The sequence below is a fragment of the Cupressus sempervirens genome, chromosome 5 (assembly GCF_028749045.1).
Source record: "Cupressus sempervirens isolate cs-2001-9-10 chromosome 5, ASM2874904v1, whole genome shotgun sequence".
NCBI classification, from domain to species: Eukaryota; Viridiplantae; Streptophyta; class Pinopsida; order Cupressales; family Cupressaceae; genus Cupressus; species Cupressus sempervirens.
The window spans coordinates 60652861-60672495 of record NC_143122.1 but is presented as its reverse complement, the minus strand read 5'-3'; the positions used below and the strand labels follow the sequence as shown (position 1 = coordinate 60672495).

Here is a 19635-nt window from a genome sequence, read left to right as displayed (position 1 = left end):
ATCCGCTCAACTCAACCTCAGTTGGGGTTTTAAACCCCGAACCACAAATAGCAACCGCATCTATCATGTTCTGCCAATAAGGAGCCCTGTCACAAATAAAAATTTAGATGTCAAAGACTCAAATTATAAAACAAGTAGTTATAATTAAAGTTTTACTTTTACTTTTAATTTTAACTTTAAAGAAAACAAAGAAATAAGAATCAATTACTTGGCTGCAATAAATGAAATGTTGCAAAAGTACCAAAAATTGCATATCTCCTTTCTGGCAGCATCATGAATCTCCTTGTTCAAACCCATGCCCTCAAGCGTGGGTTGGGAACCAGGAGTAGTGCGGGGCACAAAGTAACTATCCATTCTGTTTTTCCGCACTCTAGGCTGCAATAGGTTGGTGTGGGACTATGTCTCAGTATGTGACCGACTAGCACTAGCACGAGCAGAAGAACTAGGATAAAAAGGAGGCCTAGAAGAACCCTCTCCAACACAACCTACGGATGCAGAAGCTGATGCAGATGCAGATGTGGATGCGGCTGTGGATGCGGATGCGGGAACATGGGAGCCAATACCCCTTAAACCTTCAAGTTGCATTTTCCTATTGGCTTTGTCTTTTTCAATTTTTTCTAATGCCATTAAGCAAGTGCATTTTGCCTCAAGAGTTTGGTGAGTGCAAATTGTAACATCGTGTCTAGGTATAGCAGCAATGTGGTATTTCAATCTATAAATACCCCTAGAAGTTATTTTTTCTTTACAAAAAATACATTTTGTTTTGATATTTGGTTCTTCCAGGAAACTCTTCGTTATATTTCCAACATTCATCTTTTCTACCCATTGCGAATTTGCGAAAAATGAAAGCAAAGGCTGCTGCAATAAACTGTTTTGGTAAAATATCGAAGTTTGAAGCTAATAAAAGCTACAAAACAACAAACCCTAGTTTGCAACTTAGTAAAAATAAAGAACATTCAAGATCTAAACTAAAAATCTTGAAAACTATAAAAATTTAACAAAAAATGCATAATACACTAACATGCAAAAAAAAAAAAATGAGCACTTACCTCTTGCAAATGAGTTGAGGAGTGTTGAGATTGGCTCCTTAATGCTCCCAATGCAATTGATGGCCTCCCCAAATGGATTGCTGATCTCTTTTGTGCTCTTTCTTCTTGCCGGTTAGAAACCTATGGCTTTTCTTTTCTCTTCTACTCTCTCACTTTTCCTCTCTTCTACTCATGTTAAACAAATAGAAGGCCCTTTAGGGTTATAACAAAGAGAATAGGTCAAAAAGAAAGTAAAAAAAAAAAGTGATTTTTTTTAATTTTACAAGTCCATACTTTACTGGCCGCAGGCGATTCATGGCGATTTTATCAGGCGAGTCATGTGATTTTTTGGATGAATTGCCCAAATTGGCGATTCACCTAATGAAATCGGCAATGGTGATTTTCGACTCCAAAAAAATTGCCATCGATGAATCTAATCGCTGAATCGCCGATTCAGGCGATTCTCGTTACTCTGATTTTAACACATGTTAAAATTCATATATGAAAATTTTATTCTGCTAAAAGCACATTTCATTTGATATTTGAAAGAATATAAATGTCCTTTGTATCATTCATTTCTTGAATATACAATTGATATTTTACAAAATAATGAAATGCTTAAGGCAAAGTATTTCACACAAGTCGTGAATACAATTGCGTTTTCATATGTACTAAGAATAGAAAAAAATAAAACATATGGGAGAAAGTCAGAGATAACCAGTCATTGCTTTTCAGACTTTGACTGGTTAGATGTTCTGTTGTTGCATTGTCGCCCATAGTGCAGCTTTCGATCTGTTAAGCTCTTGGTTCCTTGTTCCCCTGCAAGAGAAAAGAGGTGAGGTTAGATCTTTATGATCTAAGCAATGACTAGTCACCTACAGCTACATTCTTGCACATGTTACATTTTTCCTATTCTGAATACATACAAAAAACGCAAAGTATAATGTCAAAGGGACGTATTATTTTGATATGAAACCTTTCATTATAATCAAACATAGGCATGTTCGGTTCATAATAAATAGCTGCAAATTACAAGAAGAAATGGTTTATGACTGTCACGAGCTCGTGCTCGAACATCATAAAATATTCCATTTGTTATGATTACATCTATTCCATCAAAATAAAGTTCGTGCATATGCTGAATAAGTGAATAAGAAGCAACTCTCTAAGTAATACAATACAAGGAAATGCAGAGAGCTGTAGTAGCAGAGAAAGTTCTGACGTGTCTATGTAACAGATACAAAAAACTATATTGCAAGAAATGATATTTTCCAGAAAATCCAACACAACAGTTACCAGCAGTTACAGAGAAACAACAGAAGAATCTGAATATACTGAAGCATTCTAAACTGAAAAAAGCGGTAACAAGTACAAAGATATGCACACATACATTGTCACTGTTACTACTGAATGTTCTAAAAGCCTACATCAGACAAAAAGGAATCAAATGATTACAGCATGTTGAATCAATGTGGAAATAAAATGATTTCTATTTGGAAAGAGAAATCTCAATTAATGTACAGGCATTTAATGTACAGGTCAACAATGTATTTTTATGGCATTTCTCTCAGTTACTCATAGCAGAATCTACAAGATCAATATGATGATAATCACAAAGCATGATAAAAGATGAGCATTCAGTCAAATACATACAGAAATCAGACCAGCAAATACTTGTTTTCTTTCATGAAATGGCGATTTAAGGTGACAAATGCCCAGATTTTTTTTACAACAGTATTGGTGAACGCATGATTTCCAAATTAATGACAAAACTCTTGTCAGACAGCAGTAAGAGGTGTTTCCATTGCATGAAAAAGTAATAATCTGGAAAGGGAAATGATGAAATTAAAGCACCAAATCGTGCCAACAGTTAACACAAAATTTGTTTATCAAGCCATACAAAGATTTGCTGCTCGAATCTTCCATATTATGCATGAATGAATAAAGATAACTAAAGCTAGAAGTCGCATATATCAGTTTGAATCTGAAGGTCCAAAGAAGTGGTCAGACTGGAACACAACACAGAACCCTTTAACACATAAGGGCAAAATGTAAGCACAATAAAATGCTACCTGTCAAGTGGGTTTTGAACACAATGCTACAGGCGGAAATGAGATTAGAACAACAAATCTTTGTATGCAAGAATCGTGCTTCTAGCACCAATGATGTTCACCTAAAAAATACTGATGTATACTCAAAACCCAACAAGATACCTGCAACATATGATCAAATATGGAGCTATTTCAAAAGAGAAAGAAAAACGTGCTTCCAATACTAATATGAAATGCATTTGTCATAGAGTTTTCCAAATAGACCATTAGATGTAATAGATGAAATACATGGCATTTTTTAGAAGATGGAAAACGTTACCTCCAGCAAGTAAGTCGTAAAAGATCATGGTGACTCCAGAACAATAGCAAAAGAAGAAAATTGTGCTTCCAGTATTGAGTCACGTCACAGAATAGGCAGAACAATGTGATTCCAAGTGCTACGACAGCAAGCCGCACCCAGCAATGGTGACAGACCAAACGTCTTCATGGCGTTTTCCTAGGGTTTTCAAAACCCTCTTATCAGCTGCCAAGCTCTCTCTCTAGAGCTTTCGAATGTGAAATGAGAAGAGATTGCTTTGTTTTAGGTTAAAACTTTTGCATTTAACCATTTTTACTTTCCTTTTCAAATCCGCAAAAAGATGTATCGGTATTACCTCTTAATACTTTGAATTACATAATTTCATTTGTTTCATGTCAAATTTAAATAGTATAATAATGTATTACTTTAACTAAGTAATATATTATTATATTATTTAACTTTTAATGAGTGGATATTTAATTCAGATTTGCAAATAAATTGTAATTAATAGGGATCAATTGATAAAATTATAAATCAATTGATTGTTATTAAGTTGAGCAAATCAAATTTAGTTCAAATAAATCCATTTTCGAATTTAGGAGAGAAAAGGGGAATCTGAGTTAATCTTATGATTAACAGGTCATTGTGACATGTGTCTTTTAGAGTAAGTCTTAGAGGTTATTTTTTCAAAGACTTATTAGCTTCATTTAAGGTCAAATTTAAGGCTTTTTGAGTCATTCCAGGACTGTAGGTCAAATTTTGACCTTGTCCTAGCATTTTGAGGCCATGTGTTGACGTTTTGAGTCTTTTAAGGGCAGTTAAAGGTGAGTCATAGGTTCCGTTATGACTTAGTTTAATGTTTAAGCAGTGAGTCATCTTTTGATAAGTTTTGACTCCCTTATTGTAGCCTTTTTTTCCCGATTTCAACCAGGAGTTTGGTATTTAGTTTTCTGAAACTGTGATACCAAAGGAGGGATGGATGCAGTTCTGAAAGGGGAATAGACTATTGTGACATTTTACTGTCCTTTATATACTCATTTTTCTGAGTTGTATCTCTGAAGTTGATATTTTTTGACCTCTAAAGGCATAATACAGTTGGCTGGATCTACTTTGGGACTCATTTTCGTGTGCAATACTGGTGATTTGATGTTAATTTTCTGTGTTCTATCAAGAACCTCTAAAGTTTATGTCTCATTTTCGCACCTATATGTGTCAGTAAAACCTCTATGCATAGGTCATAAGTTGTGCATTTTAATGAAATTATATTGATTATGGTCTATATCTTTTTGATATTATTCATTAAAGCCCTCTTTTGAAACGCTTTTATGCAGAGATTTTCATCAAAGTTGTATCATTGCATGTCATACCATTGTGTTGTTAAATATCAAAATCCTTCATTATTGTCTTTGGTGTATCACCTTTCTAGTTTAAATAGTTTTTATTTTCATACTTTCTTCTCTCCTTTTCCTCACAAGTTCATAGTATAGGTGAAATATCATAATATCATACAGGAACCGGCCTAGAATCCGGAGGTTCAGTCACCTGCATAGTTTACCCACAAACTCGTGATTGTTCCAATGTTTCACCAGAATTTCTAAGTATTTAGGTGCTTATCTTGAGGGTGCAAATTCTGGTGACAACATGAGCAACCCACATTCTCACGCCGCTCAAGAACTCGCGAGTGTTTTCAAGAGCTCAAAACTATTCAAGCAAGTCACGTTAGGAGAAGATAAGCCAGATGAAGCAGATTAGTTGTAGGGCATATTAGTTTTTGAAGTAGTTTTTTTTTTTAAGTGATTTCGTTGAAAAGACTATCTTTAGTCAGTTATCAAAATAGAGCTGGGATTTGATGGAGGCCTCTCGAAATTGATACTATATATGCTAGAGCATAAAACTGGTTAACGGTTAGATTTTAGATAGAAAAGGTAGCTTAATAGCAGTTTTAACTAGTTACTTTTTTGGTTTTTCGAAAAGGAAAGTTTGGTAATCTGAATGTTTATTTTGAGACTTTGAGCTCGAAGACAGACATATATGCATCTATTAATGCATAGCACTGTTTTAAAACTATGTGTTTGAAGTTTGATATAATGGTTACTTTGTGGATTGTTATATCAGTTGCTTTGTGATATTGGCTGCTGTTTATTTCAAGTTATCATTATTTCGGTATTTTATTTAATATCTCTGAATTCTCTGTCTTTCAAGCATTGGGTGATTTGAGAAAACTTATGTATCTTAATTTACTTGAACTCTTTGTAGCTTCTGAATTTTTCCTCCATACCTAAGAGTATGTGAGAGATCCTTAAGTACTTTTTGGAAAAAGTACACATGTATGCACTTCTTAAGATATAAATTCATTGAAAATCTATAAAGAGGGAGCTGTACCTCTCAAAATCCAGAGGGAAACGATTAGCATACCTTTACCCAACTATTGTGAACTTATATTGTTTCCTAAATAAGGGTATAGAGTCAGTCATTTCAAATTCATAAAAGGGAGAAATCTGTTCGCCAACAATCTATATATATATATATATATATATATATATATATATATATATATGAAAGTATATAATTACAAAAGTGTTATATAAATATTTACTAGTCATTTATCATATCAACAATACTCATAATAACTTTGAGTAGAATGTATATGGTAGATAATGTATTTTGATCACGGAGAAATTTGTCAATTTGACTAATTTGGTCGATACTACCAGTCATTAACAAAATTGAGGGGGTTAGCTTGGTGTACATAGTAAAATGATCATCCAGGGAGGGATTATAAGTTATATTGTTATATAATATTAGTTGTTTAGATAAGATTAGTTAGTTTTAGTGATTTTATTCATCTCGGTTTATGATTCTTTTTAATTTTGAAACATTGTGTTGTGATCTCTTTTAAGGAGTCTTCCTCTCCTTAGTTAAATTATTCAATTACCATTTCAGTTTTTTTGAGGGTCCAAAATTTCATAAAATAAGTCATGCAGATCACAACATAAATATCTAGAATTCAAGTTTTTGGACCGCCTTGTTTGAAACACCTCAGCCAAATCTTTGTCAGGGATATGATTTTTTTTTTAAATATCAATTACTCTTGGTTGTAATTGTTATATAAATTTTTCTAAGTGGATATTAACTATTTTGACTAATGCTAAAGTACCTTTTATTGTTACCTAAAATCTTAATATGGCTGTAGATTGAATCCTGAGCGAGCGGGTGGAGATTTCAAAGAAGAGGTCCAGGTAATTAGGGGGTTCAAATGCAATAGTATGTTTCTTGAAGAAAGTTACAAAACTCATGTTTGATATTTGTTTAATTTATTTTATTTAAATTTTCAGGTGCACAGTGGTTTTTTGACTGCATATGATTCAGTCAGAAATCGACTACTCTCTTTCATCAAAACCTCTATAGGTTTCATGTAAGATATCTCTCATATTCTTGTTGACATTGATAGAGAAGCTTTGGAAATGCTTCAGTTGTGTTTTTTACATCTTTATATTATGCTCTAAAAATAATTCAATAGTTTTCGTATGCAATGCTCTACCCCATTATGTTTAGAATATATCACCGCTGAAAATTGATTCAATCAGTTCACACATGCAAGAGATTTTGTTCTGTTTTTCCTTTTCTGTTTGGAAAAAATTTGATATTCTTTCATCTATATTTCTGTGAAAGGTTGGACACATTCATAGTTCTAACTATAGAAACAATGCAAACCACTGATACCAAATTATTCCTAGATCAGTCATCTGCTATTATCAGAAGTGGAATTTTCTTTAATTCATACCAATTCATAATCAATTTATAGAGCATAACTTATCAGAGAAAGCATCACAGAAAGTTACTGAGAATTAATATGGATGGCAGCAGTCTTGTAGTGAGGAGAAAATATCTTCTGAGATTTATTATGAGACATCAATTCACTCGATGACTTCCGGTGCCTATTTCTTGACTCAATGGAGGTTTGCCAATATGAAGAAGCTGATATACAAAGAAGAAAACTCTATACCTGACCCAGAAACTGTAAGCAATATCTTCGGATTTGAATTCAATCATTCCCAATGGTCCCCATAACAATTTTCAATTGAAAATTCAAACTAGCTGGTCCTGATACAGATATCCAACCAACATAAACAGCAAAATCAAGCCAATGACCTTTGCTGAGTGCAACCTAACTACAACTCAATGGAAGGGATGAAAATGTAGATGGAGGGTACACACTAAGCACTTGCAATTTGAGTTTGGGTGCGCATGTGTCTGGGTACACATGCTTGGTATGATGTGGATGTGCACACAGTGTGTCCCCAATGCACTAGGTGTGCTGTGCGTACAAACCTGCGTACCTAGAGTGCACCTGGGTGTACATGGGGAAAATCCATAGGGTACATGCATGGAGCCCAATATAAGGTGCCTTAAACCATTAAAAATAAGTTATTTTTCCCTTTTTCATCTAGAAACCCTAGAATGGCTCATTTGAGGCTGTTTCAACATAGAAGTTTATCATGTTGTTTTCTCCTTTCTATCAACTCTCTATATCCATTTGGGCATTTTGAAGGGTAGCTGATTTTTTTCTGAAGGGGATTTATCATAGAGTGCTAGATACGTTGTATAAAAAATATTTGTGCATATATGGTAAACATTCAACCCTATTTTTTAGTCTTTTAATCAATTTTTTAAAGTTTTTGATTGAGTTTTTGGTGATAAACTTTTTAAAGTTTCTTTTCATACTTATTTATTTAGAAAGTAAGAAACAAGTATGTTACAATGTTTTGTAATTTGTATGCTTGGATAGTTATTTCTGATTTAAAATTGTGTAATGGCTACTAGTTCAATTTTAGTGGGTGTGAAAAGAAATCAAAGATTCAAAATTGATAAAGCATCTTATTTATGGAGAAATACCAAAATTATTGAACAACTTCCAATGGGTGGTGATATGTTTGGAATTGTAATGTGTGTAAAATCAGTTTTAAAGGCCCATATTATCGAGTGAAACTTCACTTTATGGGCCCTTTTGGAAAAGGGATTAGAATATATGAAGGTCCAGATCCAAAAAGGAAGGGGTTGCTTCCAGATCAAGTAGCAAGATACATAAGCTAAGAAGAGAACCTGATAAAACTGTTGCAAAAGAAAAACTAAGAGCTCATCCTTCCACAAAGGAAATCTTCTAAAATTCCTGAAATTTGCCATCTATGAAGACTTACAAGTTTTGAAACCAATCTTTAAACTCTAGTGAGGAAATTGAGTCAGTAAGCCAAAACGCCCAGTTGGGGAGTAATCTTTGAACACCAAAACTTATCTTCGCAAGAGGGTTTTTGTCCTCTAGAGGCTAAGATGAACAATTGTTCAATTGCCAAAAGCACAAGGGTTTTCTATCAGACGAATTGGATAAAATTCAACATGGAAAATGATTTTAAAAACTCCTTAATTTATATTTTTAAAGGGAACTCTCAAAAAAGTTCAATACAAAATAAAAATTACTTTACTAATTTATTAAGATTTATTGCTTCAAAAAGTGATTTTTTTACCTATAAATATTTTCGGCACAAAGAATCTTTTAGCATCTCAGCATTTAAATTTTTTAAATTTTCTTTCCAACAAGCTATAATACTGTTGTGCCAATTAAATTTTTTTCTAATGGCACCCTTAGTGAAATTAATTAAATATTGCTCTAAATTACATCAAAATAGCAACAATGGTCAAAATGCATTGAAATTGAAAATCGACCACATTTGAGTGATCCCAAGAATGATAAACAATAAATGGACTAAACTGGATCACTTAGTTAAAATAAATGCTCCCTCCAAGGATCTTTGAAGACCAAACTGGGAGCTGAAAAACCATCTAAAAGTGTCATAAAATTCCTGTAAATCACCCGAGCTCACTGGTAACATCAAATTATACCTCTGATTAGGGTGACAGAGAAAATAAGTTAGTGTCAATTGCAAAGTAAGAGAGCTCCCCACAAAAAATGACATTACAAAAATGGAACAAATATAATGTAGATACAAAGTCTAGTTTCACTAGTCTGTAGTTTTTCCACATCAGATCTCTTATAGGTAAATTGTGACACGTGTTATCTCTCTTTTTTGGGGGTGTTGATTAATGTGTTTTGTTGTTCTCTGTCTTGCAATCAACCATTATCTCAAATATATAAGAAATCATTTGTGAATATGAACACAACCATATCACTTTTTTCTAAAATACTCAGGTGTCGAATAACTGAATGAAGTAATTTAAGAAGTTAAATAACACCAAATTCTTTGCATTTTTTTGGAAATTGCGGATGTCACATGATTTGTAGTAACATAGTTGTAGTTTGAAACATGATGTGTATTGTATGTGACGTCTATAATCACATGAAGTGAAAGGGGCTGTATTTAAGTATTGAGTTTGAGCATTATGGAGTTGTTTTTAATAGCATATGACTTGGCAACAAGGTACAAAGAAATTAAACCCCTGCTGAAGATCACAGTTCCTGCAGTGTTATGACTATCACATCATGTATCTTGTATTTTACTGCAATTATAAACAATGAAAATTAATAAGGTAATGATTATGTCCATATCAATGAGTGGTTTGTTCTATTTTTTATATTTTTAAAGATTAATCTACACTTATGATTGCAGTGATGGAGAGGACCAAGCATCCAGGTGGCATGTTTATGTGACGGGACACAGTCTAGGTGGTGCATTAGCAACTCTTCTTTCGCTTGAACTGTCATCAAGTGAAATGGCAAAGTCAGTAATCTTTTCTTTTCTTCAATAAATCCCTCATATATGTTTCAACACATCTCAAGGTTATATAGAGCAATTATTTAATTTGTTCAAATTATGTCTTCTCTATGAAATTTAACTTTAACTATGTTATTGAGGACCTCTTATGAGTGATTGAAGTGGATATGAGAAATAACGTATGTTCCCCCGAGTTTCTGGGAAAGGGATGGCAGGGGGCAGTAGGACGGGTTTCCGGGATGGCAAAAACTTTTGCCGATTTTGGGGACGGAGGGGGACGACAATGGGGAAAGCTATATAACAATAGAAAAAATTAAAATATATAATGGAATTTAGATATTTATGTGAAAACATGGATAAAGTATGTACTTATACATAATCGAACCTTAAAATATAAGAATCAGCAGAACTTATATACCAAATTTGTGTTACTTTGAGAGTCAAAGTCTAATTTGTTCTAGAGGTCAGAGTCAAAATCCCCCAGGTGTCCCCAAGTCTCTGAGATGTTTCTGGGACAGGGACAGCTGAAAATATATCGGGGATGCATCCCCGGGTAACACTGGAAATAACCGTTAACTGTGCACAAGCATAATGTCACTTTGTTATTGATCATTTAGAAAATGATACTCTGTCAAGCTTTGATGCCTTCAGACCTATTTCACTTTACAATATGATTTGTAAAATATATCAAAAATCATCACAAAAAGACTTAAGAACGTGGTACCCTCTCTCATTTCTCCAGCACAATCTTCCCTTTGAAATGAGATATATTATGAATTACATTGTTTTTATCCATGAGTGGCTACAGGCAATCAGGAGTTCTCAATATGTAGGAGTTATAAAGTTTGACGTCATAGAGTTTTATTAGATGCAATTGGAGACTTCAATTTTCCATTTTTATAGGCATTTGGCTTATCACGTGAGTTTATTAAATGGAATCTGTATATATGTTCATTCTCTACTTAATGTTGAGAAAGGTCAGTTATTTGCATCCTATTCGTGCCATACACTAAAAGTATCTGGATAGATCTGAAATTTTTGAATTGATAAGATTTGTCTGATACTACCCTGATTTTTCAATTTTTATACAAATTTATCAATTATTGATCTCACTATTGATTTGAATTTCCAAATATGGTAACTATGGTTTAGTGATACTTACATGATTGTGCAACCCATTTAAAATAAGAGTTAAGGGTTTACTTGCATGATTGCCCAAGTCATTTAGAATAACTTGTAACATAGATAACAAGCAGTCTCAAAATGGGAAATAGTTTCAATGAAAGTTTAGTTTTTTTATCATACATCTCTCTCTTCAATTTTCCTATTAGAAACCAAAGACCTGATAGCACTGGTTCGTATGATTCAATAGAAACCTGGATAATGTGTAAACATTGGATGATCAAAAGAAGTCTTTGTGAATTGCATTGCATGCCAAGCTCCTGCTACCTTCTTGATATTCAGTTCTGCTCAGTAAAATCAAAATGCAACAAAAAGCTTCTATGCAAACTTATTTCATTTGTGGGTACACTTCAGCTAATACAATCAATTATTCAAGCTATGGGATGAGTAGGCTAGGTAATTGGATGGTCTTTTCCCTTACAATTGTCCCCTTTATACTTCTTTTGGGTTCAAAACATAAAAAACTCTACTAGCATCTACTTTCAAGGGTTCTCTCACTTTCTCCAACTGCTTATATGCCCTAAATAGACATCAAAAAGGCTATTCTCCCTATAACAAGCCACCAAACATGTTCAAGTGTTATGCCTTCTTGTCTCCTTCGTCCTTCAAATTAGGTTGGTTGACAACTTGGGGGTTTGAATGTCCAACCATGACTCGTCTTCTCTAACTTCTAGGTGTAGTCTCCTTACACCAAATGAACACCAATTTAACTAGTTTGAGGGTTCCAATAATGGGCTTCTACCCAATCTCACAAGTTTCCCACAATTAGGCCTAGTAGCCCAATAAGCACAACCTAATATGTATTTTCTCTGCCAAATTTTCCTCCAGTTGAATCCTGCCAAACTAAGTCCAGATTCAAGCACCCTTTTGGGTCTTCTATGTATTATCCCAAAATTAGAATCAGACTCATTGATTTGATCACTTTTTCTTCACAACCCTCCCATTAGGCCTATAGGGCTAATACTGATAATTTTATTGTAAATGCTTGCAATCAGACATCTTTCCTCTGCAAACTCTAACTTTGATCACCTTGGATAGTTGGTATACCTTCATTATAATACTATACAACCATTCAAACCCCTTTCTCAATTTGTTTTTCTAACCAATTTCAAACTATTTCACTCCTACTAGCCTATCATATTGAGATGCCAGGCCTAGGGCTTCTCACCAAAAAAGGCCAGTTTCTTAGAATACTAGGAAGCCACCTCTATGGTACAAAGCATGGTTGGACCTATCAAACTCCAAGAGATTAGGATTTCTAGTTGGAGAATGATGGTCCAAATTCCATGATTTTCCTCCAATCTGTGAGGGTTATAGGGTAACCAAGAAAGATTTGTTGATTACTTACGTTCCCTGCAACTTTAGAACTTCCAACTAAAAGGAAAATAAAGTTAAAACAAGGTACTTTTAGGATCTACACATTAATCATGTTTACCAATCCAATGACTGCTTACCGCATAGGTTAATTAAGAATTGCACACAAACAATGAACACGAACACGAACACGAACAGCAGAACTCTTCTTATTATATTCGCATATGCCAGACATTACATTATGCTTCCCTGATAAGATGAATACAATGCTTCCCGAAGGGGTTATAAATACTTTCTGAAGAACTTCCCGAAGGAGTCCGTCGGCCATATACAACATGTCGCTACATAACAAAAATCTTTTCGAAGGGACCCGTTGACTACATAACAAGAACCTTTCCGAAGGGACCCGTTGGTTGATACACAATTTCCTTTTCGAGGGGACCCGTCGGCTGATACACAATTTCCTTCCTGAAGGGACCCATCGGCTGATACACAATTTCTACTGACGACATCATCCCCCCCAAAAAGAAAAGTCGTCTCCTAACGACTATTACAAAATCTCTGAGAGAAATCAACAACCAAAATACATTGATTGACTAACTGGTCTTCAACACTGTCACCTTAGCCAATCTGACATCTGACCCTAATAGCCACCTGTGTCGCTTTCTGCATTCCAATTCCGAGTACACTGAACCAAGTGTCGTTGTACTGCCTTCAATTGGATGATCAACTCATCCTGAGCTCTCTACGCATCCACCAAGACAGCCTCACGACCAACGCCTACTCGTAGTGCCTCTGGTACATAGACACTCCATGCCTGCAGCAGCTCCAAGTCTTCTCAACTAGTGAGACTCTTACGACTAATATCCGCAACCATTGGGGGTCTAGGGGGCAACGCCCTCAACGGGGTTGAGGGGCAGCGCCGCCAAGACCAAATTAGCACTCTAAAACCCACACAAAACTGCATGGAACACACAATTTCTGTCATTTTCTGCCGATTCTACACTCTTTCTGGCAATCGTTGGTTCTTCCTCTACTCTGTGGCATCATCTGATACTCATTCTGAGCATTCTTGATTTGTCGACGTTATTTTTTATTTTATATTTTAGAAAACCTCTTGTCACCCTTCTGTGCTACCAAATAGCAAGTAGAAGCCGTACGCCAAAACCCCACTCTTCAGAATCTGTAATCTTGCAATCCAAATCCGTACACATGATATGCTTGAAAAATCCGTACAATTACCTTGCATTCCAAATTGTAATTTTCGTACGTTGTCTTTACTTCCAAATTCCGTACGCCGTACAGCCAAAATCCACAATGTCAATGGCTTTCCTCAAAAATCCATACAGAGACACTGTACGGTAATTTCCATAAAGTCTGTATGGTGCATGGTTAAAATAGCTAAAAATTCGTACACTTCCAATCCCTCCAAAAATTCCGTATTGAGACTCCTAGTTTATAAGATTTTTTAAAAATCCGTACGCTCCAAGTCTTCATAAAATCCGTACGGTGAGTAGTGAAATCCTCTTAGTGAAAAAGTCCGTACATTCCCAGACTTAAAAAAACTGTACAGTGGTCTCAAATTGATGTTACAATGTGCAGCTCCTGAAAACCGTACTGTCTTCAAATATTGAAACCTGTATAGCAAAAAGAAAACCGTACACTTGCGGGAAATCCGTACAGGAGAAAGCCATACATCTCATACTTTATAATCTACAAAACCGTACTCTTCCTGCAAACTCCATACGATGGGCAGGTTAAAATCCGTATGGTGCTTCAGAGTTTAATTTAAAACCGTACACCGGCTCCCAACTTAAAAACCGTACACAATCTCAAAATCTCAGAAACGGTACAACTCAAAAACCAAGTGAAAACCGTACGGTGAGCAGACAAAATCCGTACAGTACCTTTTTTTTAAAAAAAAAAAATTTATTTATCATTTTCAGTTTTTTCAATAGCAAAGTCAGTTTTCCCTTCGACCGTCGGCATTGTCGGTTTGCAACGACGAAGGGGTCGCCCAAAGGCCATTCTCTGACGCAGAAGTCTTCCGACCGTGGTATACCTTCAGCTTCGAGCCATTCACCGCCTAAGGCACTTCCTGTCCATCCAAAGTCCATAATTTTATTGCTCCATTGTCCCCTACTTCCCGGATCTGATACGGCCCGACCCACTTAACTTTGAACTTGCCTGGTTTGATCTCATTCCGGTCGTAGTTCAACACCCACTGTCCGAGTTGAAACCGGCTACGCCTGTTCTGTGTCATCTCCATATCGCCCAGTTTATTCCCGAAGCTTGCTACCATGGACTCTGTCAGCTGCCCCTTCTATCCATCAATAACACATTCACTTTGTACTGCTACAACTTTTATTGAACCCTTCCTGTTTGTTGTCTGTGTAGACCGTATCGTGTGTCTTCCTTGCTTCTGGTACCTTTCTACTATATTTGTGGTTTGACGTAATACTTTCTTCTGGTGTAGTCGTACAGTAGAATCTTTCCTTCTTTTGGGTTCGCACTGTATGTTCTGTCCTTCAGCTTTAGTCATACCCGTGTTTCCTTCTTCGGCTTCTCTGTGTTGCTTCGAACATTCATTTCCTCCTTCGGCTTCTCCATGTTCTTTCAGACATTCATTTCCTTCGTCGGCTTCTCTATGTTTCTTCAGACATTCATTTCCTCTTTTGACTTCTCTGTGTTCCTTCAGACATTCATTTCCTCCTTCGGCTTCTCTGTGTCCCTTCAGACATTCATTTCCTTCTTTCTTACCTTCGTCGATCCTTAGCATATTACAACTTGGAAAGAGCTCGTAATCCTCTATTTGCCAGTGGTAAAGACCATTTACTAAATCCAGATCGTCATCTCCTTCCAATCGTAGGACTCCCTCCTGATCGGGTTCTATACTCTGACTCCTCTCATCATCTTCTCCTTCGGAATCCAACGATAGAGCTTCTTCTCCAACCATCTGAGTGTGTAGATCAATGACATACTTTCGGCCTTTGCTTTCAAGTGATAAAGTATTTTCTTCCAATCATGCTTTGCCTTGGCTTGTATCAGCCACCCCTGGCCCAAAATGGCATCGTATCCTCTCCGCTTCAATGGGATCATGAAAAAGTCCAACAGGAACGGTTGTGTTCCAATTGTCATTGGTTGCGCTGTGAGTACTCCCAATGGCTTGATTCCATGTTGATCAGTTGTTAACAACTGGAAGGTAGGTGGCCACAATGTTGGTTGTCCCAACTTTTTTCAGGTATCCTCTGGTAGCACATTGACACTGGACCCTCCATCCACGATCGTGTCCGTTAGCACAGTCCCAAGAATGCCCATTTCAACAACCGCCAAATAGCGTCCAGATGAAAGAGCTAACAGCATCGGGTTTTCTGCACTTGCACCCCCCTGTTTTTCCTTTTCTTGTTCTACTGGTTGCTTAGCAATCGGAACTATATTCGTGAGTGTCGTACGAAGTTGAGGCATAGTGAGCAATAGATCATTTATCCTGACGGGCATCTTGGCTTGCAATATTTGCCGTACAATGTTCTGTTCTGTGCAGTTCCGTACGGAGGTACTCGACGTGTCCTTCAAGTGTGCCGTTTCTATTTGCGTTGCTCTCTGGATCTCTGCTCGTGCTTCCTCCAGTCTCTTCTTTTCCTCTGTCGGATCAAGGTATAGCTTTGCCTGCTTCCGAGTGATTGCCAGAACTTCTTCCTCATCCATCCCAACAGTAATCAAGTTTACTTCGGACTTCAGGCACTTAGCATCATCATGATCGCCAGGTCCACACCATCTGCATAACAACTTCGGTGTGTTTATCGTTGTGCACTCTTAGGCAAAGTGACCCCACAGATTGCATGCGCGGCATTGAACTATCGGCCAACTATTCGCATCATACTGAATTCGACTCCTTCCGCCTGTATTATTGTTGTTGTTTTGACCGTGCTGGTTGTTTCTATATCCGCCTGATGTGGCACCTTTCGTACTGGTGTTCCCGTTCCCTCCTGATAAGGATGCCTCCTGCGTGAGGAACACTTGTTGTGGTGTTCTTGATTTTAGGTTGAAAGGACATTCCTCTACCGAGTGTCCTAGAATCTGGCAAATCTCACAAAATTGATCTTTTGGGTAGGATCCCTTCGTATGGCCTTCTTTCTTGCACTCCGTACACCATAGGTCATTGCCCTTAGTCTCCTTGTTCATGTTTTTGAACTCTTTCATCATCCGAAGCATGTCCTTCTGAAGAGAATGGACTTTCTTGCTGCTGCCTTCATCGTCGCTGCTATCTTCTCCTGAAGGCTCATCATCATCTGAATCGGATGAGCTAGTCTTCTTCTTCTTCTTTGTCTTCTGTTCACTTTCGAGGTTGAATGCCTGATTGTATGCTTCAGTATATGTCGATGGTGGCACGATCTTCATCTTTTTCCGCAGCTTTGGGTAAAGGCCTTCAATGAACCATCTTTTCTGGAGCCCATCTGCTGGCTTATTCTCCATTTTACTGATTAAGTCCTTCAACCTCCTGGCGAAGACCCGTACTGTTTCATTCTTCTTTTTCTTGGTATTGAATATCTCTGCTACAATTTCATTATTGTCACGCAGAAGTTGAAATTTTGCGATGAACTCCTTAATGTTATCCCAACTGTTTAACTTTTGTGGTTCAGTATCAGTAAACTAATCAATCGCAACACCTTGTAGGGTAGCGAGAAATTGTCGGATCCATTCGTTTGTATCTGTTATGCCATTTGCCCTCCAGATCGTTTCACATCTTTTACAATGTCGAATGGGATCAGTTGCTTCATCACCATCAAATTTAGGCAACTTTTCTTTCAGACCAGCCATTATCACTGTATGTTGGGGGTTTTGTTGTGTACCTGCGCTGTTTTGCACTCCCGCGCTGTTTTGAGCACCCGCGTTGTTCTGAGCTCTCATGCTGTTTTGAACACCCGTGCTGTTCTGCACACCCACGCTGTTTCCAACACCCGTGCTGTTCTGGACACCCGCACTATTCTGCACACCCGCGCTGTTCTGGACACCCGCATTGTTCTGCACACCCGTGTTGTTCCGCACCCCTGCGCTGTTTTTTACTCTCGCGCTGTTTTCGGCTTCCGCATTGTTTTCAACACCTGCGTTGTTTGCAACACCCATGCTGTTTTCAACACCTGCGTTTTCAACTTTCGCGTTGTTTGGTGAAGAAGAGAGTTCGTCAACTGAAGTTGTTCATTCCGGAAGTATATCTTGGACGAAGAGGTCACTCCACGCTCGTGCTCCTTCGGCACCACGAGCCGTGCGAGTCGATCTTCTTCCATCAGGATTCTCTTCCCGTGGCGTATGCAGGTTCAGAAACTCCTCCCTTGCTTCTTCCACCAAATTGAGCCGCTTTCGAGTCTCCTTCAACAATCCTTCCGCACTCTTGTTTCCGTCGGCAATCTTCTAAAATCTCCTTCGACACTCTGTCTGCTGAGCCAAAATTAAATTTTCCTGTGCAATGCATATGTCATCCTTTTCCTTCAACTTATTCTTATTCTTGTTCAACTGATTCGGCATTTGATTCATATCTGCCTGCTTGCATACCATGTCCATCGGGCAACGGCGCCAAATGTTTACCGCATAGGTTAATTAAGAATTGCACACAGACAATGAACACAAACACGAACAACAGAACTCTTCTTATTATATTCGCATATGCCAGACATTACATTATGCTTCCCTGATAAGATGAATACAATGCTTCCCGAAGGGGTTATAAATACTTTCCGAAGAACATCCCGAAGGAGTCTGTCGGCCACATACAACATGTCGCTACATAATAAAAATCTTTCCGAAGGGACCCATTGACTACATAACAAGAACCTTTCCGAAGGGACCCGCCGACTGATACACAATTTCCTTTCTGATGGGACCCGTCGGCTGATACACAATTTCCTTCCCGAAGGGACCCATCGGCTGATACACAATTTCTACCGACGACAATGACACTATAATGTCCCCATTTTTAGAAGGTTCCTGCAGTTGCCTAGGTCATCTCACCATTGCGACCCTTGTGAGCTGACAGTGGGATTTGAGGGTCTCAGTTATGTGGTTATGGGCTTTCTAGCAACCTATGGTGTGCTTTGGGTTTGTTTGAGTGACTTACTATTTATAGTAAGTCAATCTGTTGGTTCTGATGAATTCAATTGAGTTAGAGGATTTGGGCGATGCTCTCAATTTTTATTTCGGGCTTCCGCTTTGAGCTCGAAGAATCTTGGAGGGAGCATCTATTTATTGGAAGTCACATTGTCAGGTTAATTCATCATCTTTCATCATCAGGATCACTTTGGTGTTATCAGATTTTGATTCTGATGTTTCTTCAGCTATTTTTGCAAGACGGGTGAATTATTATTTTCATTCGTCTAAATACGTCGAGGTTGCTATTTTTGTTTGTGTTGTTTGTTGGTCACCTCAGTCTCATAGCTCGTTGGAACTAAGACGAAAATTTCTAAATCATGGGATCGAGAAACAATGGCCTTACGTGTCATAACTTGGAAAAGGTCATTTTAGAGCCAAAAGCAATTAATAAATCAGATTATAATGACACTTTATCATATTTTAATGTTGTGTGTGGGAAGCTTCTTAACTGAAGTTCATTTGGGAAACTTTGTGCCATTTGGAGATTATAAATATGAGCCCATTTGATGAGTAAAGCATCGGATCATTTGATTATCTTATTTTGCTTTGTTGTCTTTTTGAAGTTCTGATTTTATGTGCCTTTGTTGTATAAGGGTTTTAGACTGATTTTGTGCATCAGTCCACTGCTGAGGTAAACCGGTATTGATTTAATTTTCAAGCTAAATTGAAGACTTCTCATACTGTGTCTACTATGGTTGAGAAGCAACTGGCTTGCTGAAGAATTTTTCTTAAAAATTGTTTTCAATTATCTCTATTGCTGGGCAAGGGTTTTGTTTGCAGATTGGAGTTCGGTAATTCTGGATATTCCAATTTGTTCAATTTGCATCAGAATTAGCATGTTGGATTTACACTAATGAAAATGGATGTCGTCGGTAGAAATTGTGTATCGG

At 37.1% G+C, this 19635-nt stretch overlaps 1 protein-coding gene across 3 annotated transcripts in view; it reads left to right on the top strand.

The window, feature by feature from the left end:
• LOC149554544 (putative triglyceride lipase) overlaps positions 1–19635 on the top strand; it is a 329392-nt gene that overhangs the window by 180004 nt on the left and 129753 nt on the right. For all 3 annotated transcript variants that reach the window (XR_016364383.1, XM_089828589.1, XM_089828587.1), the window contains exons 11-13: positions 6571–6616; positions 6713–6792; positions 10001–10111. Coding sequence is in view for 2 of the 3 variants with exons in the window: in XM_089828589.1 (XP_089684715.1) it covers positions 6571–6616; positions 6713–6792; positions 10001–10111 (237 nt within the window). In the remaining variant the exon portion in view is untranslated. The remainder of the gene's footprint in view (positions 1–6570; positions 6617–6712; positions 6793–10000; positions 10112–19635) is intronic.